Source organism: Nomascus leucogenys, chromosome 13 (assembly GCF_006542625.1).
Source record: "Nomascus leucogenys isolate Asia chromosome 13, Asia_NLE_v1, whole genome shotgun sequence".
Taxonomy (NCBI): domain Eukaryota; kingdom Metazoa; phylum Chordata; class Mammalia; order Primates; family Hylobatidae; genus Nomascus; species Nomascus leucogenys.
In genome coordinates this window covers 25,273,198-25,299,310 of record NC_044393.1, presented here as the reverse complement: position 1 = coordinate 25,299,310, position 26,113 = coordinate 25,273,198, and the positions used below count along the sequence as shown (strand labels likewise).

At 45.1% G+C, this 26,113-nt stretch overlaps 1 protein-coding gene across 1 annotated transcript; it reads left to right on the top strand.

Annotated features, from left to right (window-relative positions):
• Positions 1-336: 336 nt before the first annotated feature.
• On the top strand, positions 337-24,109 carry ACTR5 (actin related protein 5). The gene is made up of 9 exons (XM_003253575.4): positions 337-773; positions 1,969-2,198; positions 4,073-4,242; positions 6,914-7,131; positions 7,811-7,993; positions 17,315-17,431; positions 18,147-18,286; positions 19,375-19,507; positions 23,475-24,109. The coding sequence occupies exons 1-9, from the start codon at positions 360-362 to the stop codon at positions 23,730-23,732; spliced, it is 1,863 nt and encodes a 620-aa protein (XP_003253623.2). The 5' UTR covers positions 337-359; the 3' UTR covers positions 23,733-24,109.
• Positions 24,110-26,113: the final 2,004 nt, after the last annotated feature.

Below are 26,113 nucleotides of genomic sequence, written 5' to 3'. Positions count from 1 at the left end.
CGATGGGGCGTGACCAGGCAGAGAGGCGGGGCTCCACCGAGCGCGGCGCGGAAGCTGGCGGCCAGAAAGCGGCGGGGCCTGGCGGCGACACGCTTTGAGGCGGGGCTTCCAAGCCGGGCGTCCCGGCTAGAGCGAAGGGGCGTGGTCACTCATAGGCTATTGGGGGAGAGGCTAAGAAACGTAGAATTTCGCAGCCAGAATGGGTACGTCTCAGCGATCCTGAAAGCAGCCTTGACAGCCAGAGGCGAGTCAAGTGGAAAGGCTGGTCGGGCTTCGAGAAGGGAGGGGGCAAGGAGGTACTTAAAGGCCTGAATCGCGCAGCGTGACGTCGGGGGCGCGGTTTCGCTGCGTCTGAGCGGATGCTGCGCCGAGGGGCGGGGCTGGGCGCGCGCTCCAAGATGGCGGCGAACGTGTTCCCGTTCCGCGACGCCCGTGCCGCACCGGACCCGGTGCTGGAGGCCGGCCCGGTGGCACACGGGCCACTGCCGGTACCGCTGGTGCTGGACAACGGGTCGTTCCAAGTCCGCGCTGGCTGGGCGTGTCCCGGGCAGGACCCAGGACCCGAGCCGCGCCTGCAGTTCCGCGCGGTGTGCGCCCGCGGTCGTGGCGGGGCACGGGGCGCGTCGGGCCCGCAGGTGGGGAACGCCCTGGGCAGCCTGGAGCCACTGCGCTGGATGCTGCGCTCGCCCTTCGACCGCAACGTGCCGGTCAACCTGGAGCTTCAGGAGTTGCTGCTGGACTACAGCTTCCAGCACCTGGGTGTCTCCTCACAGGTGAAGGGCGGAGTAGGCTGGGCTGGGCTGGGCTACGCTGGGCTGGGCTGGGCTGGGCTGGGTTTGAGGGGATGGGTGCGGTCTCGTCTCCGCTCACTCTGCTCTCGGAGAGGTAACAGTCACTTCAGTAGCTCCGATTGTCTTTTAGTCGACCAGATGCTAGGCGCTGTGGGTATAGCAGCGAATAAAATGCTGCTCCTTGTTATCTTGGAGCATACCTTTGGGCATATATGCTCGTTTGTTAAGAAGCCCATTTATTAACAAATACGTATTGAGCACTTACTCTGTGTCAAGCACTTTTTAGGCATTTGGAGTACATGTGTGAACACACAAAACTTCCTGTGCTTTTGGAGCTATTAATACTATGGAAAGATATTCTAGTATGAAAAGGCAGACAGTAAACATAGAATTAAAGTATAATAGATTCTACGCCGTGATAGGAGAGGAGGGAGTTAAATTTTTTCAATAAGATGGTCAGGGTAGGACTCGTGAAGGTGATGTTTGAGCAAGGACTTGAAGGAGGTGATTCAGGTAGCAAGCCATGTGAATATCTGACGGAAAAAGGTCCAGGCAGAGGGAACAGCCAGTGAAAAGGCCCCGAGGCAGGAGTGTGCCCTAATCCTAATTGCAAGGCTGCCTGTGTGAGGGGGAGAGTAGTACCTGAAAGAGGATGTCAGAGAGGTAGTGGAGAGGCAGATCACACACCTTATAGGCTTTTACTGAGTGAAATGGGGAGCCATGGCAGGGTGTTGAGCTGAGGAAGGACCTGATTTATGTTTTAAAAGGATCACTATTACTGCTGTATGGAGAATGAATTGTCGTGGGTCATAGGGTAGAAACAGGGACGAGTTAGGAGGCTGTTGGAATAACTCAGGTGAGGGATGATGGTGGCTTAGATGAGGCAGGTAGCAGGGAATGTCATTAGATGCAGTTGGATTCTGGAAATACTTTGAAGATAGAGCCAACACGATTTGCTGACAGTTTGGATGGGACCTTGACTTAATAACTTAAATTGACTCTACTTTCATATTTTCAAGTAAAGATGAGATGAGAGTTTTATAATCGCCTCTGATCAGGTTTTTGATTAAGAAGCCAAAAGCAAATTCAGTCCTGCAATAAGGATTTTGGGTTCTTTTATGCTTCAAAAAGAGTATTCTGTTACCACTCATCTATTTGCCCTTTCCTTTCAAAGTAGGGCTGTGTTGATCATCCCATAGTTTTGACAGAAGCTGTGTGCAACCCACTGTATTCACGGCAAATGATGTCTGAGCTTCTTTTTGAGTGCTACGGGATTCCCAAGGTTGCCTATGGAATAGACAGCCTCTTCAGCTTCTACCACAATAAGCCAAAGAACTCGATGTGCAGTGGGCTCATCATTTCATCTGGATACCAGTGTACGCATGTTTTACCCATCTTAGAAGGGAGGTGAGTTGCACTTGTGACATTTGAGTGCTATTTTGAGAAGCATTCAGGAAACATTTATTTAGTGCGTGCTTTAAAGGCAGAGTAGAAAGAGCAAGTACTAGCCTGTGAACTGAGCACTTGGGCTTAGCTTTGAACTACCTCACTGTGTGACTATGGGTAAGTCCCTTTGCCTATATTTCTGTCCTTTGTGACCTTCTGGAGGGAGCTGGGGTGGATGATCTCTTAGTTCCACATCCATAATTCTACAATTTTATAATTCTGACATATGGGGAGATAGCTAACATAGTATCTGCAGGTAGTAGACATTCAGTAGAAATGTTTTGAATAAATTTAACCGAGACCATCTTTGTGTTCTGGAGTTTGTTTTTTATTTTATTTTATTTTATTTTTTTGACAGAGTCTTGCTCTGTTGCCCAGGCTGGAGTGCAGTGGGATCTTGGCTCAGGGCAACCTCCGCCTCCTGGGTTCAATTGATTCTCCTGCCTCAGCCTCCCGAGTAGCTGGGACCACAGGCACCCGCCACCATGCCCGGCTAATTTTTTTTGTATTTTTAGTAGAGACAGGGTTTCACCATGTTGGTCAGGCTAGTCTCAAACTCCTGACCTCAAGTGATCCACCCTCCTTGGCCTCCCAACATGCTGGGATTACAGGGGTGAGCCACCGCGCCCAGCCAATTTCAAGTTATTTAATCACTATTGTTTAGACCTTTCAGGTACAGTACCTGGCACGTAATGGACCCTTACTACATATTTTCAAGTTGAATAAAAGGCAAGGGTAGTTTATGTCATATTTAAAAATCTGTTCCCACTTTATCGTTGAGCTTTCACTGTCTGATAAGAGCCTAGGCCACCACTGTGTTCTCCTGAGAAGGTTTCTCACGTGGCATAAAGAGACCCACGCTTTACAGCTGAATGCCTGGGTTTGCAGCTCTGCTACTTAACTTCCTCACTTCATTTCCTGATATGTAAAATTGGGAAAAACTGATTTCCCAGGGTTACCCTGAGGCTGAAATGAGATAAGGTAGGTAATGGCACTTTGTAAACTGTAAAGCAGACTGAACATATAAGGCAAATACCATTGAATTTCTCATGAAGTTTCTGTGAAAATTTTTGAAGATAAAAGTAATTCTTAGGTGTTACCAAACGCTCCTGATGTATGAAGTTCTCCATGTAAACAGAATATGCAGAAATAAAAAGTAACGTATTTTACATTGAGAGAAAATTACCTGAAGGCTGGGAAATTATCAGAGTGAATCATACCGTGTTCTATGCTGGCATCTGCTGGTGAGGTATGATACAGCAGTGACGTTTTAGTTGCCTACAGTAAGTTCCTAGTGCTCTGCCACTTACTTTCTCACATTAGGAAAATAAAATTACTCTGGTTCTTTTACAGTAAGCCAGGATGCGTGTGGTTGCTTAACGTGTTTGCTTCAGTAGATGTGGAGTGTTAAGGGAGGGCTTCTTAAACTCTGGCCTTCAGTCACCTAGGGAGCTCATTAAAATGCAGATCCCCAGGCCCCACCCTAGAGCAGCTGTGTCCTGGGAATTGGCATGTTTAACATTTCCCCCAGCTAATTCTGGGATACTTGGTCCCAGGACTACAGTTTGAGAAATATATGATGAGACTCATTAAGATCTGACTGGAGTGTGTACCTGTTAGGTGGCCGTGTGACTGTATGGGTGAACTAGGAATGCCTGCCTAGATAAGAGATTATACCAGGGGAACTTTAACGTCCCTTCCAACTGTCAGGTTTTGTGTTTCTCCTGCTGGTCTGTTTCTTCATTATCTGCCTTAAATTATCTTGTTTCTCCCAAGATGCTCCATATTTCTCTTCTCCAGAAATTTCAGTGCTGTTTTCTACTGCTTGGTTATAGATTAGATGCTAAAAACTGCAAGCGCATCAATCTTGGAGGAAGCCAAGCAGCTGGTTACCTCCAGCGTCTCCTCCAGCTGAAGTACCCTGGGCACCTGGCAGCCATCACCCTCAGCCGCATGGAGGAGATTCTGCATGAGCACAGCTACATTGCTGAGGATTATGTGGAAGGTATCCAAGAGAATGTTTGCCTGCAGCTTTTGGGTGTTGTCTACCTTGTATTCCTTAAATTATTGCCAGCATGATTCTTTGCTTGCTCACTTTTTAAGCACCTCCTTCCCCTTTTTGTATTGCCTTTCTTAAACTATTCAGTAAACTGATAACTTACGTTGTATAGGTTCCCTTCACAAATGGTAGCTTTTATAACTTGCTTGTAATACAGAACTTGGAATTGTACAACTTTCAGCTTTTTCCAGATATTAAATATTTTTAAGAGTGAGCAGAACATATCAGACTAAAAGTATCTTAAGTTAGAAAACAATTGAAATTGTTCTATTATACCATTATAATAACATCTATGCTGCAGAAACACCTCTTTTTCTTTTCAAACTTGTCTTGGACTTTTGGTTGTATTTTACTTCAAATTAAAGTATGAGTTTTAGTTACTATTGTCACATGAATGTGATGAAAATATCTTCCTCATGAATTTAAATAGTTCATATAAAACTAAAGGACTACGGACAATGCCACTGTGAATACAACTCTATTCCAAGAATGGATTTGCTTGTTGTCATTGAGGGTACTGACCTCAGCTGACCGATAATGAGCCTCCTGAAGGACAAAAACTGCATCTTTTTTTTTTAATTGTGGTGAAAACCATATAACATAAATTTGCCATTTTAACCATTTTTAAGTATACGTTTCATGTGTGAAGAGCTGTGTTTTAATTAACTTTAGAAAGCATTTATTAAACATTTGTTATTCCTGGGATACAAAGAAGTTGGGAGACAGATAGGGAAATAAGTAATTGATGAGAACACTCAGTCCAGAGAGTTAGAGCCTTGCCAGAAGACATGGCCGAGGCACACAGCTCTCCGTGCTCCCACTTCTCTGTTCTTCAGGTGCTCTGGTATTGACTCTTTTTTTTAGTTAACTTTTTCTTTTACAATTCTATGATATGATTATAAAGAGAGAGCATGAGGGAATTTTTTGGGATGATGAACTCTTCCGTATCCTGATTGTGGTGTTGGTTACATATGATTTCTCTTTATAATCATATCCTGTTTTTATCCACAATAAACAGGAACAAACTACTGATACAGTCAACAACTTGAATGAATCTCAAAGGCATGATGTTGAGTAAAAAAAAAAAAAGTTTCAAAAGGTACATACTATTTGATTCCATTTACGTGACATTTTGAAAAGATAAAACCATAGTGATAGAGAAGAAGTGAGGGAAAGATTGCCTGGGCTTGGGATAGAGACAAGCTTTTGGGTGAACTTGTTTTCATTTCTCCAGAGTAAATAGACTGCTGGGTCATGTGCTTGCACGGTATGTCTTTCCGTCCTTCTACCTTTAATCTACCTATATCATTATATTCAAGTGAATTTCTTGGTAGTTGGATGATTTTTTAAAAAAATCTATTCAGTCAGCCTCTATTTAATTGTTAGGCTAAACCATTTATAATTAGTTTAATTATTCACATGCTTGGATTTAGGTTCACCATTTTATTATTTGTTTTTGTTCCTTCTGTTTATTGTTCCTCTGTTTCTCCTGCCTCCTTTTAGGTTATTCGAGCTTTTTTTTGTTTGTTTTTTTAAAGTATTTTATCTGTTGTGTTTTTTACTCTACCTTTTTACTGTAGTTTTTAGTGGTTGCTTTAGAGATTACAGTAAACACAACTTTTCACAGTCTACTTAGATTCTGTATTTACCACTTCAAGGGGAATGTGGAAATGTTAGCACTGTACAGACTCCTTTATTTTGCCTGGTTTGTCTTAAAGTTGTCTTATTTATTTCATCTGTATACATTGGAAACCCATCAGACAGTGTTGTGATTTTTACTTTCAGTTGTCAAATAGGTTTTAAAGAACTCGTAAGGAGATGAGTCTGTTATGTTTAACCAGATTTTTATCATTTCTGTTGCTCTTCCTTCATTCCTGATGCTCCAAGCTTCCTTCTGGTGTTGTTTCTCACTGAAGAACTTACTTAGCAGTTCTTTTAGAACAGGCCTGCTGGCATTATGTCCAGGTTTGGTAGCTGCTTTTAGTTGATTGAGTGGATTCAGCGATTGGATGGAGTGTATTTTCTCCATCTGAGCTATGTCTGAAATGCTGGTATTGACTTTTTAAAAAAAAAACAACAACAAAAAATATGGAGTCGGCTGGGCACGGTGGCTCACACCTGTAATCCCAGCACTTTGGGAGGCTGAGGCGACCGGATCACGAGGTCAGGAGATCGAGACCATCCTGGCTAACATGGGGAAACCCTGTCTCTACTAAAAATACAAAAAAATTAGCCAGGCATGGTTGCGGGTACCTGTAGTCCCAGCTACTCAGGAGGCTGAGGCAGGAGAACGGCGTGAACCCAGGAGGCAGAACTTGCAGTGAGCTGAGATCGCACCACTGCACTCCAGCGTAGGTGACAGAGCGAGCCTCCCGAGTAGCTGGGACTGCAGGTGCCCGCCACCACACCTGGCTAATTTTTTTGTATTTTTAGTAGAGATGGGGTTTCACCGTGTTAGCCAGGATGGTCTCGATCTCCTGACCTCGTGATCCACCCACCTCGGCCCCCCAAAGTGCTGGGATTACAGGCGTGAGCCCCTGCACCCGGCTGGTATTGACTTTAATTGTTGTGTTAATAGTGTTTCCATTTCATAACTTTCAAAATTGTTTCTTTGAAGAATTACACAAATGGCGGTGTCCTGATTATTATGAGAATAATGTCCACAAGATGCAGCTCCCATTTTCCAGCAAGCTCCTGGGCAGCACTCTGACCTCTGAGGAGAAACAAGAAAGGCGGCAGCAGCAATTGCGGCGGCTGCAGGAGCTCAATGCCCGGCGGCGGGAGGAGAAGCTGCAGCTGGATCAGGAGCGTCTGGACCGACTGCTATACGTGCAGGTAATAGCAGACACAGGGACGGGTGCCCTTCCGTGTTAACAAGATGGTCTCAGAAGATTTTCTTGCGTATTTTTCCATTGGCCTTAAGATGCTCTGACTGTTTGTCATCTTTGGGGTCAGGAAGGAGTCCAGGGGGGTCATCAGCATAGAACACAGTGTAGAAGCAGCTGTTTCTGAAAGAGCTGTGGACTCCAGTGTTTATTTTCACCTTATAAACTCTTTTATGTTTTTAAACTTTGTAAGTGTAGCATACATGATGCAAAGTGCACAAATCTTTATGTTTCATCTTGATGGATTTTCAAAGTGAAACTCACCCGTGTATCTGCTGTCAGGTTAAGAAACAGCATTGTCAGCATCCCAGAAGGCTCCTTTCATGTCTCCTCTTAGTAACTTTCCCACCTTCCTCCACATCCCCCCCCACCAAAAAAAAAAAGGGTAACAACCTTTTAGATTCTGTCACCATCATTAGTTTTACTAATCAGTTGTTGCTGGAACTGTGATGCAGTGCTAGCCTAGAGACAGTTAGAGAGGTGGGCAGCTGTGTGAAACTGGAGGGAGCTGGAGGTGTGGCTCTGGACAGGGTAGGCCAGGGGAGCTCTGGAAGCCCTCTCCAGCTGTCGTTTTCTCCGTTTGGCTTTGAAGCTACTTTCCTTCCTGTTTGTGACTGCTCTGTTTTCAGGAACTTCTAGAGGATGGCCAGATGGATCAGTTTCACAAAGCTCTGATAGAGCTGAATATGGACTCCCCAGAAGAGCTGCAGTCCTACATCCAGAAGCTCAGTTTAGCAGTGGAGCAGGCTAAGCAGAAAATCCTCCAAGCGGAAGTCAACCTCGAGGTGGATGTGGTAGACAGCAAGCCAGAGGTAACTGAGGGCCTTGGAAGGAGCAGCCCTTCTTGAGGGGAGGAGTGTCCTGAGAGGCCTGACATCAAAGGGGTTGTGCCCAGAGTCAGGAGGAAAAGAGAGCAGAGGGGACGTGGGTGGTGGCAGAGATGGCACTGACCTTGTATCAACTGAAATTCTGTCAGAAGGGATTTCACCCTGTAGATCCCGGGATCCCTGAGCACAGAAAGTGCATTTAACATAGGAAGAACATTCACACACCAAACCTGTGGTGCTGTCTTGAACCTAAACCAGCTCCACTGATAGTCATTGGCAGTCATACACTTTCTTTAATTTTCTTCTAGTGTTTTATTAAATATATTGTGGTTGATTGTTCACTTACCTCCTTTCCATCTTGATGTTCCCTAAGGACAGGGATCATGCTTCATACATGATTTATGAATTTTTTACAGCTGTTGGTAGTTAATGCTCAATAATACATGTAAAGGTTGCCTTAAGATCAGCCTTTTATTAGTTGCTAAAGACCCTTATATAAGCTCTTTGATTTTCTCTTTTTCTTATTCTTATGTTTCCTCACCCGTGCACTGTTAATAAGTGTTTTTGAGGCCAGGTGTGCTGCTGGCTCACGCTTGTAATCCCAGCACTTTGGAAGGCCCAGGCGGGCAGATGACCTGAGGTCAGGAGTTCAAGACCAGTGTGGCCCACACGGCGAAACCCTGTCTGTACTAAAAATACAAAATTAGCCTAGTGTGGTGGCACACGCCTGTGATCCCACCTACTTGGGAGGCTGAGGCAGGAGAATCACTTGAACCCGGGAGGCAGAGGTTGCAGTGAGCCGAGATCGCTCCATTGCACTCCAGCCTGGGCAACGAGCAAAACTCCATCTCAAAAAATAAATAAATAAATAAGTATTTTTGTTTGTTTGAAACAGGGTCTCACTTTGTTGCCTAGTTAGAATGCAGTTACATGTTCATAGCTCATTGTAACCTCAGACTCCTGGGCTTAAGTGGATCCTCCCACCTCAGCCTCCTAAGAAGCTAGGACTACAGGTGAGCGCCAGCATGCCTAAGTCACTTTTACAATTTTTTTAGAGATGGGGTCTCACCAGGTTGTCCAGGCTGGTCTTGAACTCCTGGCCTCAAGTGAACCTCCCACCTCAGCCTCCCAAAGCACTGGGATGACAGGCTTGAGCCACCATGCTTGGCTGTTAATAAGTGTCGAAGTAGCCAAAAGAGCTTAGGCCCCAGCATCTTAGTTCCTGTATGGCAAAGGGGCAGCCTGCAGGTCACTCCTCAGTCCAGAAGTCGCTGGTTGAGTTGCCTGCCTTTAGAACTGGAACAAAGAGTTAGTAAGTGTACATACTATTCCTGGATCTGTCATCCCTAGAATTCCAAAACAAAGGAACTTATTGCCTTGAGACATGTTTTAGGCAGGATAAACCAGACTAGCCTCTTGGTTTTTTTTTGTTTGTTTGTTTTTTTGTTTTTTTTTTCTTTTTAAATCAACTTTCATTAAGCTGTTGATTACTTATCCTTTCAGAAAAAAAACGATACTTTGGAAAACTGCAAGTCAGTGCCATTTGATGCTGGGCGTAGCATGGTGCTTATCAGTGATGTCAGAGTTGCCTTTGGCTCAACAGGAAGCTTACTTTTGCAGTGACGGGCTCCCAGCTGGAGGCTCGCTCATAGTTTATCCTCTCACCGTTGCATTCTCTACGTCTCATTCCCAGGCTGTCGATTATATGAGGACAGTACCTGAGTGTATGCTTTATAGAGCAGATCCTGAGATAGACTTACTAGATACACCTTACCGTATCACTAAGATCTTGTCATAGAAGGGGCCTTTACCATCTTCTTCCAACACAACATCCCAGATCAGCCTCAGTTGAATCAGTGTGTGCCTTTTCCATTTTGCTTCTCTCGGTTTTTCAGGTCTTTATTTGAGATTTGAGTTGTTGTTTACTGAAATCTGGAACCATGTTGTCTTTGTTATGTATTCATCCATATTTAGTTTTTATCATGCTTGACATGTTAGCAGGACATACTTTTCTTTATACCAGAGCAGTGCCACTCAGCCACATGCAGATGAGGGATTTCAGATTTCAAAAAGGGAACAAAAAACCAAACAGCTCTGAAGATGTGATTCTTCAGCAGTGAGGAAACTAGTTTTTCCTTTTCTTTGTTCATTTGTCTGCATTTGTTACATGCTGTGATTCATCACCCATTCCCCCATTCTTTCGGCAGTTACTCAGTAGGTACCTACTTCATTTTATGCTCTGGCACACACATTTAAATCTCCTTGGGTTTAGGGGATTTTGAAATGCTGGACTGCAAAAGATTTTTCTATATGCAATAAATTTGATGATCAGTCGGGCCAGGCACGGTGGCTCACGCCTGTAATCCCAGCACTTTGGGAGGCCGAGGTGGGCGGATCACCGGAGGTCAGGAATTCAAGACCAGCCTGACCAACATGGTGAAACCCTGTCTCTACTGAAAATAGAAAAATTAGCCGGGCGTGGGGGCAGGCGCCTGTAATCCCAGCTACTCGGGAGGCTGAGGCAGGAGAATTGCTTGAACCCAGGAGGCGGAGGTTGCAGTGAGCTGAAATTGTGCCATTGCACTCCAGCCTGGGCAACAGAGCAAGACTCCGTCTCAAAAAAAAAAAAAAAAAAAAGTGATGATCAGTCGCCAAAGCGTTAATGGTTAGTCAGCATTCAGCATTTTAGGGTAATTCTTAATGATCAGAGTCAATTACAGTCACATATGTGGGATAAACTTGACCATGACAACGGCTAGCCAGTTCTACCTTTCAAAAAGTATTTGTAGATTTTCCAATAATATAATTCATTTAGAATGAATGGAATCAATATATGTGAACCAAAATTCATATTGAAATTCCACTTAAGCAGTAATGGCTGAACTGAATTAATACAGCTGGATTTAACTAATAGTGGTCTCGAAAATCTATTTTTTCTTATAGACCAATCTATTCTGACCTTACTATTCTGCAGTTATTTCTGTGAGGATGTTGTGAAGGAGCAGGCTTTGTTGCGTTCTAACGAAGCATTTAAACCAGAAGATGCTTGCTTTTCATAGCTACAAGCACAGCGTAAAAGGGTAGGAGGGGGGAGAACACAGGTTTTGAGCATCATCATTTGTTGGAAAACGCATTGGGCCAAATATAGAAAGTTCTCTGGCTTTACTAGCCAAGATCAGGGTTGGCCTCTGCTTCTTCTTATGCTGCTCAAGGCTGTTTTAGGGAACCATGCTGCATCTTCTGTGGTATGCCTTGGCAAACTGTCATTCCATGCAGTTCCAAAAGAACAGTCATATTAGTGTTTCTGAACGCCACATAAGACATGTGGAGACCCTGGCAAACTCTAGCGAGAGAGAAGCCAGCCGTGGCAGAGAAAACTATTCTCTGTTGGATGCCTGTTCTCTGTGTTGAAATTATCAGCTTTGTTCCTCTCTGCGACTCATATGCATTGGGATAAGTAAATGTCCTTTTTATAATTTTTGTGAAGCTAAGAAGTTATCTTAAGATAGTATGCTTTGGAATGAAGCTAGGTGGAGGTGAATGTTGATATTTTTTTTTTTGGCAGCTGAAGAAACCTCTTGAAACCCAAAGCTTTACAATCATCTCTATTCCAGGGGAATTTGAGGGTGTATCCAAGGGGCCCACCACTCAGTGACAGGCGTAGTATACCAGGGATGCAGAGGTGATTAAGATACAATGCCTGCCTTCCTGGGTACCTCAAAAACAAAAAACGAGGGCTATAGCACCGTGCTTAGCTGACTGTAATGAAGTGTAGCAGGTATGGTGGTAAATGTGTGTGGGAATACACATTTGGTTTTTTGAGAAAGGACTGGATGTTTCAGCTGGGCCTTGAAAGATTATTTGGGCCGGGCACAGTGACTCACATCTGTAATCCCAACACTGAGAGGCTGAGGAGGGAAGATCACTTGTGCCCAGGGGTTTGAGACCAATTCCTGAGTCACATAGACCCCATCTCTAAAAAAAAAATTTTTTTAATTAGCTGGGCATGCATCTGTAGTCTCAGCTGCTTGAGAGGCTGAGGTGGGAGGATCACTTGAGCTTGGGAGTTTGAGGCTGCAGTGAGCCATGGTTGTGCCACTGCGTTCCAACCTGGGCAACAGAACGAGACCCTGTCTAAAAAAAAAAAAGAAGGAAGATTATTTGATTTCAGTAGGTAGCAAAAGGAGGAGGGAAGGACATTTTAGGTGGAAAGAACCACACATGCAGTTATATAGAGTGAACAAGAAAGGCTGTGGTGGGTGATGAAGTGGAGATGACTATTAAGTTCTTTACCCATCTGGCTTATGAGCCTGCGTATTATCCTTCAGACATTCGGAGCCTTCCAGGGATGTTGAGCAAGGGAATGAGACGATGAGATTTTGTTTTGGGAAACTAACTGGTGGCAGTTAGGATGATGGGTTGAAGGGAGGGGTGAGGCTGCAGGTGGGAAAACAAAACAGATGTAGGATCAGATGTAGGATCCCAAGATCTCACTGCCATTTACAAGCCAAGGTGACAAGAGTAGCAGTGTTGATGATAGAGCATGTGGCATGTGCCAACCCCTTGCTGAGCACCTACATAGGTGTCCTCCTGGTTCGTGTTCACAACTGAATGGGTAGGTACTATCATTATCCCCCTTTTACAGACAGGGAAAGATTTGGAGTGAGGTCGCATAGCTAGAAGTAGTGCTGGTCAAATTCAAACACAGGCAGTTCAATTCCAGATTCCACTCTTGTAACCCTTAGGCTGTATTGAAAGGCAGTGGGTAGATGGTAGTGCCTTTGACCATAATTGGCTTCGTTTTGAGCACCTTTTTTTTTTTTTTTTCTTTTTTTTAAGAGATTGGATCTTACTCTCTTGCACAGGCTGGAGTACATGGTGTGATGATGGCTCACTGTAACTTCAAACTCCTGGGCTCAATTGATCCTCCCACCTCAGCCTCCCTAGTAGCTAGGACTACAGGAGTGCACTACCATGCCCAGCTAACTTTTTGCTTTTTAATTTTTTGTAGAGATGGGTCTCGCTGTGTTGCCCAGGCTGTTCTCGAACTTCTGGCCTCAAGTAAGCCTCCCACCTTGCCTTTCAAAGTGCAGGGATTACAGGCATGAGTCAGCGTGCCTGGCCCTGAGCTCCTTATCTTTAAAATCGCTGTAGGACATCAGGTGGAGCTTTTCAGGACTCTGCAGGACATCAGGTGGAGCCATGGGAGGACAGAATCAAATGAGGAGGAAGAAAGGAAAAATTCCTGGAGAATGCCACCACTTGAGAGTCAGGTGACAGAAGAAAAGCCAGGACGAAGATTGAGCAAGAGCAGTCAGAGATAAAGGAAGCCAGAAGGGTTGATGGGAGAATTAAGAGCTTGAATGGTCAGCTTAACCTAGGATGAGAATTATTTTTTGAAACAAGGAAGGCTTGAAAGGATAAGAAAATAGGACATGAGGGTGATCTGGCTGCGATATCCGTTACCCCATTGATTGCCAGGGTTGATTCGGCTGATCTGGCTGGCTAAGCGGGTGTCTCTTTCTGTCCTCACCACTTCGTGTGTGTTTGTCCCGGAGCTGCATGCTTGGTCGAAGAGGACAACCATCCCCAATAGAGGAGGACCGGTCTTCCGTCAAGAGTATATGAGTAGTTGCGCTCCCCTGCTAGAACCTCCAAACAAGCGCTCAAGGACATGAAAATAGATAAGGAAGTAGAATGAAGAATAAAGAGGGAAGTTCATTTTTTGAGGCAACTAAGATAATCTTTTAAGATTCCCAGGGTTGAGAGTCTGTGGAGAAGGGTGTTGGGAAAGGGCAGGCAGAAGGAAGCTGAGAAGTAACCACAGGATTGCCTAAATAGCTCCTGGGACTTTCTGCACTCCTGCCCCCCTGGAGCATATTTAACTTTTCTATTGCTACAAAAACCATTCCAAACTTAGCAGCATAAAACAACAACCATTTTATTGTGCTCATGGATTTGGTGGGTGAGGAATTGAGAGAGGCTACAGCAGGGATCTCTGCTTTAAGGTGCCTGGAGCCACTGCTGGGAAGAATTAAATAGCTGGGGACTGGAATCAGCTAGAGGGTTTCTCACTTACCTGTCTGGTATCTGGGCTGGGAGGACTCAAGGGCTGGGTTCATGGGGGTCTCGACCGAGGCACCTACATATGGCCTCTTCTTCCATACGTGCCTTGGGCTCCTCCCAGTGCGGCCACTGGTTTCCAAGAGGGAGCTTCCCAAGAGAGCAGCCAGAGAGTGAATGTTTCAAAAGATAAAAGCATTAGCTGCGTGACCTTTCAGGACCCTACCTCAGAAGTCACATGACATCATTTGCACCATACTTTGTTGGTTGTAATCCTCATTGTCCCCCACTGAGACTCAAGGGGAGGGAACAAAGACCCTCCACCTATGTATGGGGAGTGTCAAGGTCACATTACAGAAAAGTGTGTGGGATAGAAGTCACTGTTGTGACCTTCTTTTAAAAATATTATCTGCTCCAGAGCCCAAGTGGAAGGAGTACTGGGAGGCATCCTTTAGACTGCAGGCCTACTGGTTGGGTGTAACAGAAGCAGATAGAGTTGGTGGAGGGATGATGGCAAAAGTGATTGGATTCCAGGCTGGGTAGAGAAGGGCGTGTGAATCCACAGGAAAGGTCATCACTTGGATTGAGGGAGGCCAGGGTGGAGGTTAGGATGAAGATGAAGAATAGGGTAAAAATGTGGGGTGTAGAGAGGAAGGACTCCAGTGGAGCCCAGTGCTTGCTTTCACCTGTTACTTGGGGAATCACAGGTTACAGGTTTTGTCTGTAGTTATTTTAAAGACACAGATGACATCTTTGTCTTCAACCCAGTAATACAACAGAATTATTTAAAGGACCAAATTGAGTGTGTGTTTAAAAGGGAAGAGGGAAGCGTTGTTCATTTCTCACCCAACGCTGCCCTAAGTTCACGTCCCATTTTTAGATGGACAAGCGGTTCAGAGTGTACTGTTTCCAGCTCTACCACTGTGACCTTTAATATACCTTTGGTTGCCATTCCAAGCTGGATCAGTGTGACTCCAGAGCCTGACCACTTTCTGTTATGTCACACTGCCTCCTGGTTCCTGGTTCCCCCAGATGACAAACCACCAAATGAAAAAGAACTTTGATGATCAATTTCCATTCCTCTCCTGGAACCCCTTTGGGGTCATTCCTGAAGAGCTGGGTTTGGTGCCAAGCCAGAATAGGCACAGACACTCCCGTGGTAGGGCTCCCTTCTCGTGAGGGGAGCTGAGAGTCTTCCAGATCACAAACTGCAGATGGCAAGGGGAATGTTCCTTTACTCCCTCTCTGCTGTTCCTGCTGGGACAGAGGAGCCTGTCACTGCCTCAGCTGGTCTTGCTGCTGCATGTAAAATCTTTCATTCATCTCTTGTATTACCTACTCTGACCTTAGGCTAGATCGTTTCCATGTTCCTAAAGCCCCAATTGTCTTATCCTCAGCCTCATGATTTATAGAACTCCAGCTTAAGGCAAAACAGAGACTTCAGAACTGAGCAGTTCTGCCTCTTCCCACGTGTCCGCTGCCTACTAGTGTGATGTGACCTTGGGCAAGTTACTTCACCTCTCTGAGCCATAGCATCCTCACCCATCAAATACAGTATTGTCTGCAGTGAGGATTGTGCAGATAGCAGGTGTCCCTTCCCTCTGTGTCTGATTCAGTATTGGCAGGGACAGCTTTTGCTTCCTTCCCTGAGAGCAAGGTTCTTTAGATTCGTGTCACCCAACCCATCTTTCCTCCTCAGATTACCTCTATAAACCAGCCCCCTCCCTCATGCTGTGCACAAGTCTCACATGAAGAAACATTCGCTTTCCTTTCCAGGGTTTATCCTCAAGCCTGGAAAATCCCCCTCAAATATTGTAGAATCATCTATACTGAACAGAATTTAGAGTACATTGTCACCCATCTTGCATGCCGTATTTGCCGCATGACTTTTGGTGTGTGAATGTGTGTGGGGTATTGAGGGGTATTGCCTTATTTTAATGCCAGTTTACATTTGCAGTATATATGTGTAGGTTCTAGAGAAGTATATTTAAGTCCTCTGAATTATGTTGGTAATTTACATACTTCATAAATTCCGAGAGTAAGGAGAGACTCAAAATGCATACTCAATGGCGCAGTCTCCTCTCAAGCATACTTGGCTTTGGTTACACTCTGCTTGAACCCTCCCAAGACACTACCTCATAAGACAGTCCATTGACAGCAGCAGCTGTCATTGTTACAGCATTCTTCCTTGGGATGCAACTAAATATTTCTACCCGGAACTTCTCTCCATTGAGTCCAATGACAGATGGCTAAAGATGTCTTTCAGAACCACCACCATCCCCAACTTATTTTATACAGTTTAAAATTAAAAGTGCCCTAACTTCTCTTTTGGAAATGGTGCCAGCATGTCTAGACCCCATCCAGGTTCATTGTGGTCATAGAGGAGAACTTGTTCCGCAGGACTCCACAAATAGGAAGCGCTCTGCTACCTTAGGGCCTCTAGTCCCATTCCCAGCCCAACGGGACCTGCTATTAAGGGACTGATTGTTGAGCTCATTAGTGTTGGCACATACATTTATTTATATTTCTGAGGCAGAGTCTTGCTCTTTCACCCAGGCTGGATTATAGTGGCATGATCATGGCTCGCTGTAGCCTCAACCTCCCAGGCTCAAGTGATCCTCCCACCTCAGCTTCCCAAGTAGCTGGGGCTATAGGTGCTCACCACCACACCCAGCTAATGTTTGTATTTTTTGTAGAGACGAGGTTTCACCGTGTTGCCCATGCTGGTCTCAAACTCCTGGGCTCAAGCAGCCCACTTGCCTCTGCCTCCCAAAGTGCAGAGGGATTACAGGCGTGAGCCACCGCTCCCTGGCCAGCAGATGTATTTATTAATTATTAAAAGATTGCTTTAACTTTTCTGGTAGTCTAGCTGCCTTGTAGGATAGCAGCTGTCACACCCTTCTCTTAGAGTTGCGTGTGTGGTGGTGTGACTCATGCAAGCAGCAAGTCTTCCACGGGGCCCAGCCATGAGCTGGCACCATCAGAAGGTTTTGGAGAAGGCGGGGGTTGGTGAGGCTTGTATAAAGTAGGAAAGGTAGGAGATCAAAGCAAAGCCCGTTACTGGCTTTTTAGTCTTCGTGTTCATGTGTGCTTTTTTAAAAATAGCTTAGAAAAATTTTCATAGTTTTTATGTAAGGTTTTAGAACATTGGGCAAGATCCCAGTTCTTTTTTGTGGCACTAAAATGATAGAACTGAGGCCTGCTGAAGGTACAGGTTCTGTTTCATTTTGCTTCTTCTCTTAGACCCCTGATCTGGAGCAGCTGGAGCCGTCTTTGGAAGATGTGGAAAGCATGAATGATTTTGATCCCTTGTTTTCAGAGGAAACACCTGGAGTGGAGAAGCCGGTCACCACTGTCCAGGTTTGACTCCTACAGCCCAGAACATGCTTATTCTTTGAAGGTGTTGACCTAAGTGGCTGGGCTAGTGTGTTTCTTTAGGACTTAAAACTTAAGTTTTTTAGGAAATTGGGTACCAATACTTAAAACATCTGAAATCAGGGATTTTTTTCCCCCGGTGATTGATGATTGGTTCCAGCACCAAGATCTGTGAATCTGTGAGAAACAGTCCACCCGGCAGAAACATTTGGGGAAGTAATTGGGAACTTGAGATCTGAATACTGGCTTGTAATGGTTTCATTTACATTTAAGCCAATGCCAGTACACATAATCCTCTTTGGAGTCTATGTTTCTGTCATTACAATGCCAACCAGATAAACTGTCCTGAGTCTGAGACCCACCTGGCAGAGAGCTTCCTTTCTGTGCAGGGATGGGGCACTAAGCAAGGCACCGAACAGGAGACTTGTCCTCTAGACTGGGCCTTTTGCTGCTGCTCTTCACAAAGCCTCTCCTTGCAACTCGAGGACCATTTCATGATGGAAACATGTACATGTTTATAATATACAGGTTGGAAGAAGGTAGGAAATTGAATTAGCAGGTCAAGAGAGTTGGGAGAAGCTATATTGGCATTAACAAGGGACAGAAACTATTGGGATAAGAAATGCAGTTTGAGGAAATTAGCAACTGGAATGTTTGTCATTTGGCCTAAAAATATCTTTTAAACCTTGGGTTTTTAAAGCCCGTGTTTAACTTGGCAGCATATCATCAGCTGTTTGTTGGGACAGAAAGAATTCGAGCTCCAGAGATTATTTTCCAGCCGTCTCTCATAGGAGAAGAACAGGCTGGGATTGCAGAGACTCTTCAGTACATTCTGGACAGGTGAGACAGTGAATCTGCTTTTCCTTTTATTTTCCTGAACCATTTCCTTGGATTTTGCATTGAATGGTAGATTTGATGGTCAGGCACTTGAAAATGCATCTCACTCTCTTCTTTTCATTGACTTGCTGTGCTTAGATAGTATTCCCTTAATCTCTTACCACCAGGCCTGGCACCTAACTGGGGCTCTGTAGTTGTTTTCTGAACCTGTAAATGCTGAGTTGACTGAGTAGCTTTAAGAGTGTCTTTTAAGTTTGAACAATCCGATAACATGTACACTGGTTTCCATGTAAACCTTCACATTATTAAAGACTAGTGATTTTAAATCACCCTAAAAATATTGCAGAGCTAATAAAATTTTTTTCCCCTCCTTGCAGGCATTTTACTTATTTAAGAGTTACATTTCCATAAGAATCCAGGTGTTTTACCCATTTATGCGGGCATTTTCTTGCAGTGTGAGTTTGATAATTCAAGTTGGGCAAGTAGAGAATAGAATTTTGTAGGACTCTGGCTGCTGTTGGTTATAACGGCAAGGAAACTTGTACCTAGCAAGGAAGAAAAAGCTGCTGCTGCTACTTTGTTTGAGTGGCTTTGAGCTTTGTCTTGACAGTGGTTGGAAAGTGATCAAATATGTCTTAGATAAAGCTGTTACTAAAAAAGATAAAAAGAAAGCACAGGTCAATAGATGGGCCCTCAAAAGGGAGGCATGGCTTTTGGGGATAATGGAAATGTTTTGTGTCTTGATTGTAGTGATGGTTACTGGAATGTATAAATTGGACTTTATCAAAATGTATGTAAATTTATCCTCAAGTTTATTTTTTTAATGTATTATAAAACTATAAAAATTCTAATCATGTTAAGGAAATAAGTTGACCATTCAGATTATGGTTTTGTCTGGCTGTTTGGAAACATTGGGCTGGCATTCTGTAGACACAAATGAAAAATGAAAGTTTTGATTTTTTTTTTTTTTTTTTTTTTAGCTTTTTGTGTAGATGTTTTTCTGTTTTGTACCGAGAGCTTACATCTCTGCATCCGCATTTCGTTCTGATATTTGAGTTAAGGGACTATATTAGGAGTTGTTTCTTTCCTAGGTACCCAAAGGACGTTCAGGAAATGCTGGTTCAGAACGTTTTCCTCACTGGCGGGAACACAATGTATCCTGGCATGAAAGCCAGAATGGAGAAGGAACTGTTGGAGATGAGACCCTTCCAGTCTTCTTTTCAGGTACTGATTGTTCGAGTAGTCAATTATTTTAAAAATAGCATTACCTGTTTTATGATTGCAAAAGTAATAATCATGCAGAAATATCCACTGTTAACATTTTTGTGGCTTTTCTTCTGGTCTTAAGTCCATGTTTAATTTTTAAAGCAAAATGGGAATCATGTTTTATATACTGTTTTGTGGTTTCTTTAAATTGGAAGATGAAGACATGCGTAGAATTCTAAGAGTGTGAAAGAGTGTACATCAAGAATAAGTCATTCTACCCAGTCCCGGCCCCTGTAGACAGTGTGGGGCATGGGATACATTGGAGAGAGCATTCCAGACAGAAGGACTAGCATGAGCAAGGGCACAGGGGCCAGAAGCTTGTTGAGGGAGTGAGAAGTGGCTGAGTGTTGCTGGAGCACATGGCTGATAAAGAGGAGAGGAGGTGGGTGAGGTAGAGAGGTCAGCAAAGCCCACACTGTGCAGAGCCTGTGCATCCTGCTAAGAAGCTTGGCCTTGGTCTGCTCTGCTGCATGATGTAGTGTACATTTAGCGGGGCGTCTGTGGGCTTTGCTGCTGACTCCATCATCACTTAGCACATTACTGAATTGTGCTAAGCTTTGGCTGTCTCAGGGGTAGGAAGTGGGTAATTGGTACCTGTTGCTGGGATTCAGTGTACTGGTGCACGTCAAGCGCCCGACAATGGGCCTGCATGTAATAAGCTCTCAGACATGAGCTGTTGTGTTGAGGGTCCCTAAGACCATTCCAGGCAGGATGATTCTCTGTGAGGATTCACAGGATTCAGCATGTAATCGTACTTACAGCTGTGACTTACTATGGCAACTCAGCAGAGGGACAAGGTGCCCGGGGTGAAATCTGGGAGCAACCAGGTGTAAGCGTCCGAGGCCTCTCCCTGTGGAGTCACACAGGACATAATTTCCCCAGCAGTGCCTTGTAAGAGCACATTCAGTGTCGCCAACCAGGGAAGCTTGTAGGAGACGCAGTGCCTGGGGTTTTTATTTGGGGGCTGATCACATAGGCACCCCCTGCTTGGAGCATACCCAAATTCCAGGCTCACAGAAGGGAAGCACGTGTTTGGCATAAACCACATTATTTGTGTGAATGGGCTTATTGAGCCACTCTTATCAGGTGGTGGTAGGAACTCTCCCAAAATCCAAGTTCCCAGATGCCTACCAAGGCCCCACCCTTGTAAGTGTGTCCTTCTAAGGTAACAGGAGGGCCGTCCTGTTAACTCTTTTCTGCACAATTCTTATCTTTAGGCCATAGTGATGAACCATGAAGGAGTCTAAGCAGGGAATGTGATCTGATTTACATTTAGTAATATATATTTGACACTGATGTGCAAAATAAAGTATTAAGAGAAATATTGGAAGCAGACCAGTTAGGAGGCAGCTTTCCAGCCTCTAGGAGGAAGTCCTCACTCCACTCGCCAGGATTTGCAGGGTCTCTTGTGTTCTGACCTTGAGAACTGTCCAGGGTTCTCTCATCATTCCCCCTTCCACCCTGCATGTCAGCCACAGCTAACCACTACTAGTTTTCCAGAGTTTTCCTGCCTCAGGGCCTTTGCACATGCTGGCTCTCTTTGCATAGAATACTCTTTCTAGCTCATCCAGCTCTCTTAGTGGCTGGTTTCCTGGAAATCACTTCCTCCAGGAAGCCTTCCCTGTCTTTCCCTATGTTCCTTACGAGATCCACCTCTCGTAAGGGATGAGACAGCCACTGTCTTGTGAAATGTGTCCCAAGCCCTTGGCACAGTGTCACTTGGTAGCTCTGCAGGAAATACGAAAGCAGTGGCAGAGGGAGAGGAAGAGAGGGAGTTGATGTGAAAGAGGCTAAGGCAGTCAAATTGTCAGAGCTTGATAGTAAGTTGGATCTGGGGAGGGAAGTGGGACCTAAGATAACTCCTAAGTTCTAGGTGGAGCAACTAGTTTGCTGAATAAGAGATTCACTGAACGAGGAGCCGTGGGAGGGAGGACAGGCTTAAGGGAGAGGACAGTATGTTCCATTTCCAGAGTGGGTTGAGTTTCTAGTGGACACATGGAAAGGTGGCCACAGCTAGCTGGATGAGTGCTCGGTGGGTAAGGGGGAAAGCAAGAGGGTAGTTTCACACCCTCTCACCTGCCACAAGCATAAATGTGCTCTGGGCACTCTTTGAGAGGGTAGGTGATGTTAAGGATGAACCCCTAAAGAACACTAGCATTTAAGGGCTGTAGGACACCCATAAGTCTAAGAAGGAGGTGGAGGAAGAGGAGTGGGGAGCAGGAGAGAGCAGCAGTGCTGAAGCCAAGGGGTGACAGTAAGGGGCATGAGCATGGGGCTGGGTCACACTGGCAGCGGCAACTTAGGATGAAGTAGTAGAGAAAAAAATCATAGAGGATTTTCAAGATCTATTTCTTGGTAATTTCCAAAGTCTCCCATGAATTACTCTGTAAGCATTGGTTGTAGGAATGCTGCTACCAGCCAGATCTTTTCCCAGCCCTGCTTTTGCTGTTATGGTCTCACCTGGCCTAGCCTCAGCTCCCCCCTCCCCTCCTGTTTCTGCCCCCTTTCACATTGCTAATGTAATGAGTGTGTCACACTGTCACTAAGCCCTGATGTTCCAATTTTAGATTATGTATTCAGCAGTAGCTCAAACATACCAACCACCTAAGGCCCTCCGTGATCATTAGAAGGAAGAGAACCCCAAGATGTGCAAATTTACAACTTTAAGGTCCTGTTTTTTCTTAAACAGTAAAACATTTTTAAATATTACAAAAATATCAGACAATTTAAACCAAAATGAAAACCAAGAAAACTAGTTTCAACCTTTGCGAGCAATGTTCTTTGTATACTTTCCAGTCGTTTTCATCTCATGTATGGTTTTAACCAAAAAGAGACTGTTGATAGCTTATTTTGTAACCTCTATTTTTTTCACTTTCAAATTATTGTGACAATTTTTTTATATCAATAGGTACATTTCCAGAGCATCCTTTTTATGGCAGTATAGTCTGTTAACCATATGTCTTGCTGCATTTTTTATTAGTAATGATGACAGCTATGCTTTATTGAATACTCTGTACCAGGCAGCATCTACCATGTGCCTTACACTCATGCACTTAAATCCTCTGAAGCCAGGGGTGGGGCCTCTGGTTATCCTACTGACGAGGTCCTCATTCACAGGCCCCTTGCCCACATGGCAAGCCCAGCAGCTGGACTCCTGAGCCTGCACTTTCCCATCCCCATTTGTGCATGCTGATTCCACCGTTATGGCCTCTGCCCTTCACTCCTGAATGTTCTGAAATCACCATTCCAGCCTGGAACTCATGGGATTGGTGGAGTGGGGAGGTGAGAGGGAGGTAGGAAGTGAGGCGGGTAACTCCAGAACACAGGAGGCCCGATGGGAGCTGCAGTGTTACCATAATGATCAGATCAGCCTAGCCGAGGGCCTTCTCAGAGTTGCTGAACCCCAGCCCAGCTCCGATGAGAAGCAGGGGAAACTAAGTGCTGGCAGCCTCATAGAGAACGCCCAGGTCACCCCTCTCTCCTGCCATTTCTCCTGAGGCTCTTTTGCTACCCTGGCTAGAGCTGCCTTGCAGCGGCCCCTGTTCCGCTCTGCTCAGAGTGAAGAGCAGGGCCAGGAAGGCCTTTTCCCCAGGTCACGGGCCAGCCTCCACTTCACCTCTCCCTGACAGCTTGTGATTGACAGCATCGCGCAGCAGGAGGCTGAGCCACTGGACCCTCTCTGACCCCAAGTGTCAGGTCTTATGTTAGTAAAATGTCTGACAGCCATCTGTTCTGGAGAGTGGGCATTCCAGTTCAGCTTTGTTTACAGGGTGTGGAAGTAGCCCCGAACTGTCTTGGAGTGCACTGGGCCCACCTATGTGTATATTTCTGGGGATAAAATATTGGGGGCTGTAGCTGAGCCAGGTGAACATTCACGCCTGGAGCCCTGGTGGAGGTGTCCTGGTGAATCTTCTTTGTGTTTCAGGTTCAACTTGCCTCGAACCCTGTGCTGGATGCCTGGTACGGTGCTCGTGACTGGGCCTTGAGCCACCTAGATGATAATGAAGTTTGGATCACCAAGAAAGAGTATGAAGAAAAGGGAGGAGAGTACCTCAAGGAGCACTGTGCCTCCAACATCTATGTCCCCATCCGCCTGCCGAAGCAGGCCTCCCGCTCCTCAGATGCCCAGGCATCCAGCAAGGGCTCCGCTGCTGGTGGAGGTGGTGCTGGTGAGCAGGCGTAGCGGAGGCCCTCCAGAGAGACTGCCCTGCACGCCATGCCTTGGGCCACGTTGGCAGCGTGACAGGACTGTGATTGTGCTAGATGTACCTGCCCAAGTCTGCTGGTCACATTTGGCAGCAAAATGGATTTCTCCTGGGGAGAACAAAGTTAAGGGACACTGAGACCTGCCCTTCAGAATTCGGTTCACTTGGGGGCTTCTGTGGTGAAGAGACTAACTGGCCTTCTGATGTCTTTGTTCAACTGTGGCCAGCTGTGGCATCAGCTTCATATAGCAGTAAATGAAGACAGAGTGGAGGACACAAATGTACAAAATGCACAAGACTGATTTCTTACCACATTTTAGTCTTTTTTGTTTTAAAAAAAATTCTTTTAAATTTATCTTGTCCGTGTAGATACTTTATTCTTCTGGATGTATTCAAAAATTGCATGAATGCCCAGCGAGGGGAGGTCTTTCATGCATATAAAAAGGTAATGTTTATTGCTGGGCACAGTGGCACATGCCTGTTAAGGCCCAGCTATGTGGGAGGCTAAGGCAGGAGGATCGCTGGAGCTCAGGAGATCGAGGCTATCATGTGCTGTGATCGCACCTGTGAATAACCACTGCACTCCAGCCTGGGCAACATAGGAAGACCTTGTCTCTAAAAAGATACATTTTTCATAAAAGGTAATGTTTATTCAATAAAAGCAGTTGCCTCAGGAACCAGAAATATTTCCCTCCTCCTATTTTTTCCCCTTACAGATAAGGAGAAAAGCCCAGAAAGTTACCAGCATGTGAGGTCACTCTGCAAGCCAGGGACTTGCTTGGTGCCAGAGCCAGTGGCCCAACTTTGTTCATACTTTCTCTGCTGGAAACTTTTCCACCATACAAGGCCTACAAATGTTTTATTTCTGTCCTTCTGAGTTTGTTGGCTTCTTAACTTTTTCAGACTTTTTGGAAGAAAGAAATAGACTGGAGGAGGTTTATCCTATAGCCTGTTCAGTTTTTTCATAACCTCCCATTCCCTGTACCTTCCTAGCTCTGTCTTAAATGGACAGATATCCCCTCACTTTTACAGAGATTGCTTGGTGAGAATTTTAACTCAAAGACAACCAATTGTTGATGCCAGAAGGCCCCTGAGCTAATATTGTCACCGAATTTGTACCTTTCAATCTTAATGGAGCCTCTAGCCCACCCCTCTGATGAGGCCACCTTAGAACCTGTTTGCTCATACAGTTTACCAAGGGTCATCACCTGGATCTCCAGCTCTCAAGGGCTTAGAAACTGCAGACCGGAAGGGAAGGGGCAGTGGTGATGGAGAGAGTGGAAGACTACAGCTGACCCTAGACAAAGGAAAAAGGAAAGGTTATCACAAACCTAAATAGAAAATGCACAGGGGGAAGATACTCCATTGAAAAGAAATGAAATAAGAAAGTAATAGATAAGGAAAAGAGGCAAAGGAAATTAAACTGTAGTTGAAGAAGAAAATTTGACTATATTGAGTTTTGTGGTGGTGATGGTAAAAACAACATGACAAACTTTACCATCTTAACCATTTTTTTTTTTTTTGAGACAGAGCCTCACTCTGTCGCCCAGGCTGGAGTGCAGTGGCGCAATCTCAGCTCACTGCAACCTCCGCCTCTCGGGTTCAAGCAGTTCTCCTGCCTCAGCCTCCCAAGTAGCTGGGACTACAGGTCCGTGCCACCAAGCCCGGCTAATTTTTTGTATTTTTAGTAGAGATGGGGTTTCACTGTGTTAGCCAGGATGGTCTTGATCTCCTGACCTCGTGATCCACCCGCCTCGGCCTCCCAAAGTGCTGGGATTGCAGGCATGAGCCACTGCGCCTGGCCCATCTTAACCGTTTTTAAGCGTCCAAAACAGGGGTGTTAACTCTGCACATTGTTGGTCAAAAGATCTGCAGAACTTTTTCATCTTGTAAAACCACACTCAATACCCATCAACTCCCTTCCCCCTGCCTCTGTCCATCCCCAACCCTTTGCAACCACCATTCTACATTGTAAGAGTTTTTCTTTAGATACCTCACATAAGAGAAGCCGTACAGTATTTTTTGTTTTGTACCTGGCCTATTTCACTTAGCATAATGTCCTCAGGCTTCCTCCATGTTGTGGCATGTGTCAGAATTTCCTTCCATTTTAAGGCTGAATAATATTCCATCGTATGGATATACCACATTTTCTTTCTTTACCTTCGATGGACATTTAGGCTGCTTCCATTTCTTGGCTATTGCAGGCAATGCTGCAATGAACATGGGAGTGCAGATATCTCTTCAGGATCCTCATTTCAATCCCTTTGGATATATACCCAGAAGTGGGACTGCTGGATCATATGGTAGTTCTATTTTTAATTTTTTTGTGGAACACTCGTACTGTTTTCCATAGCAGCTG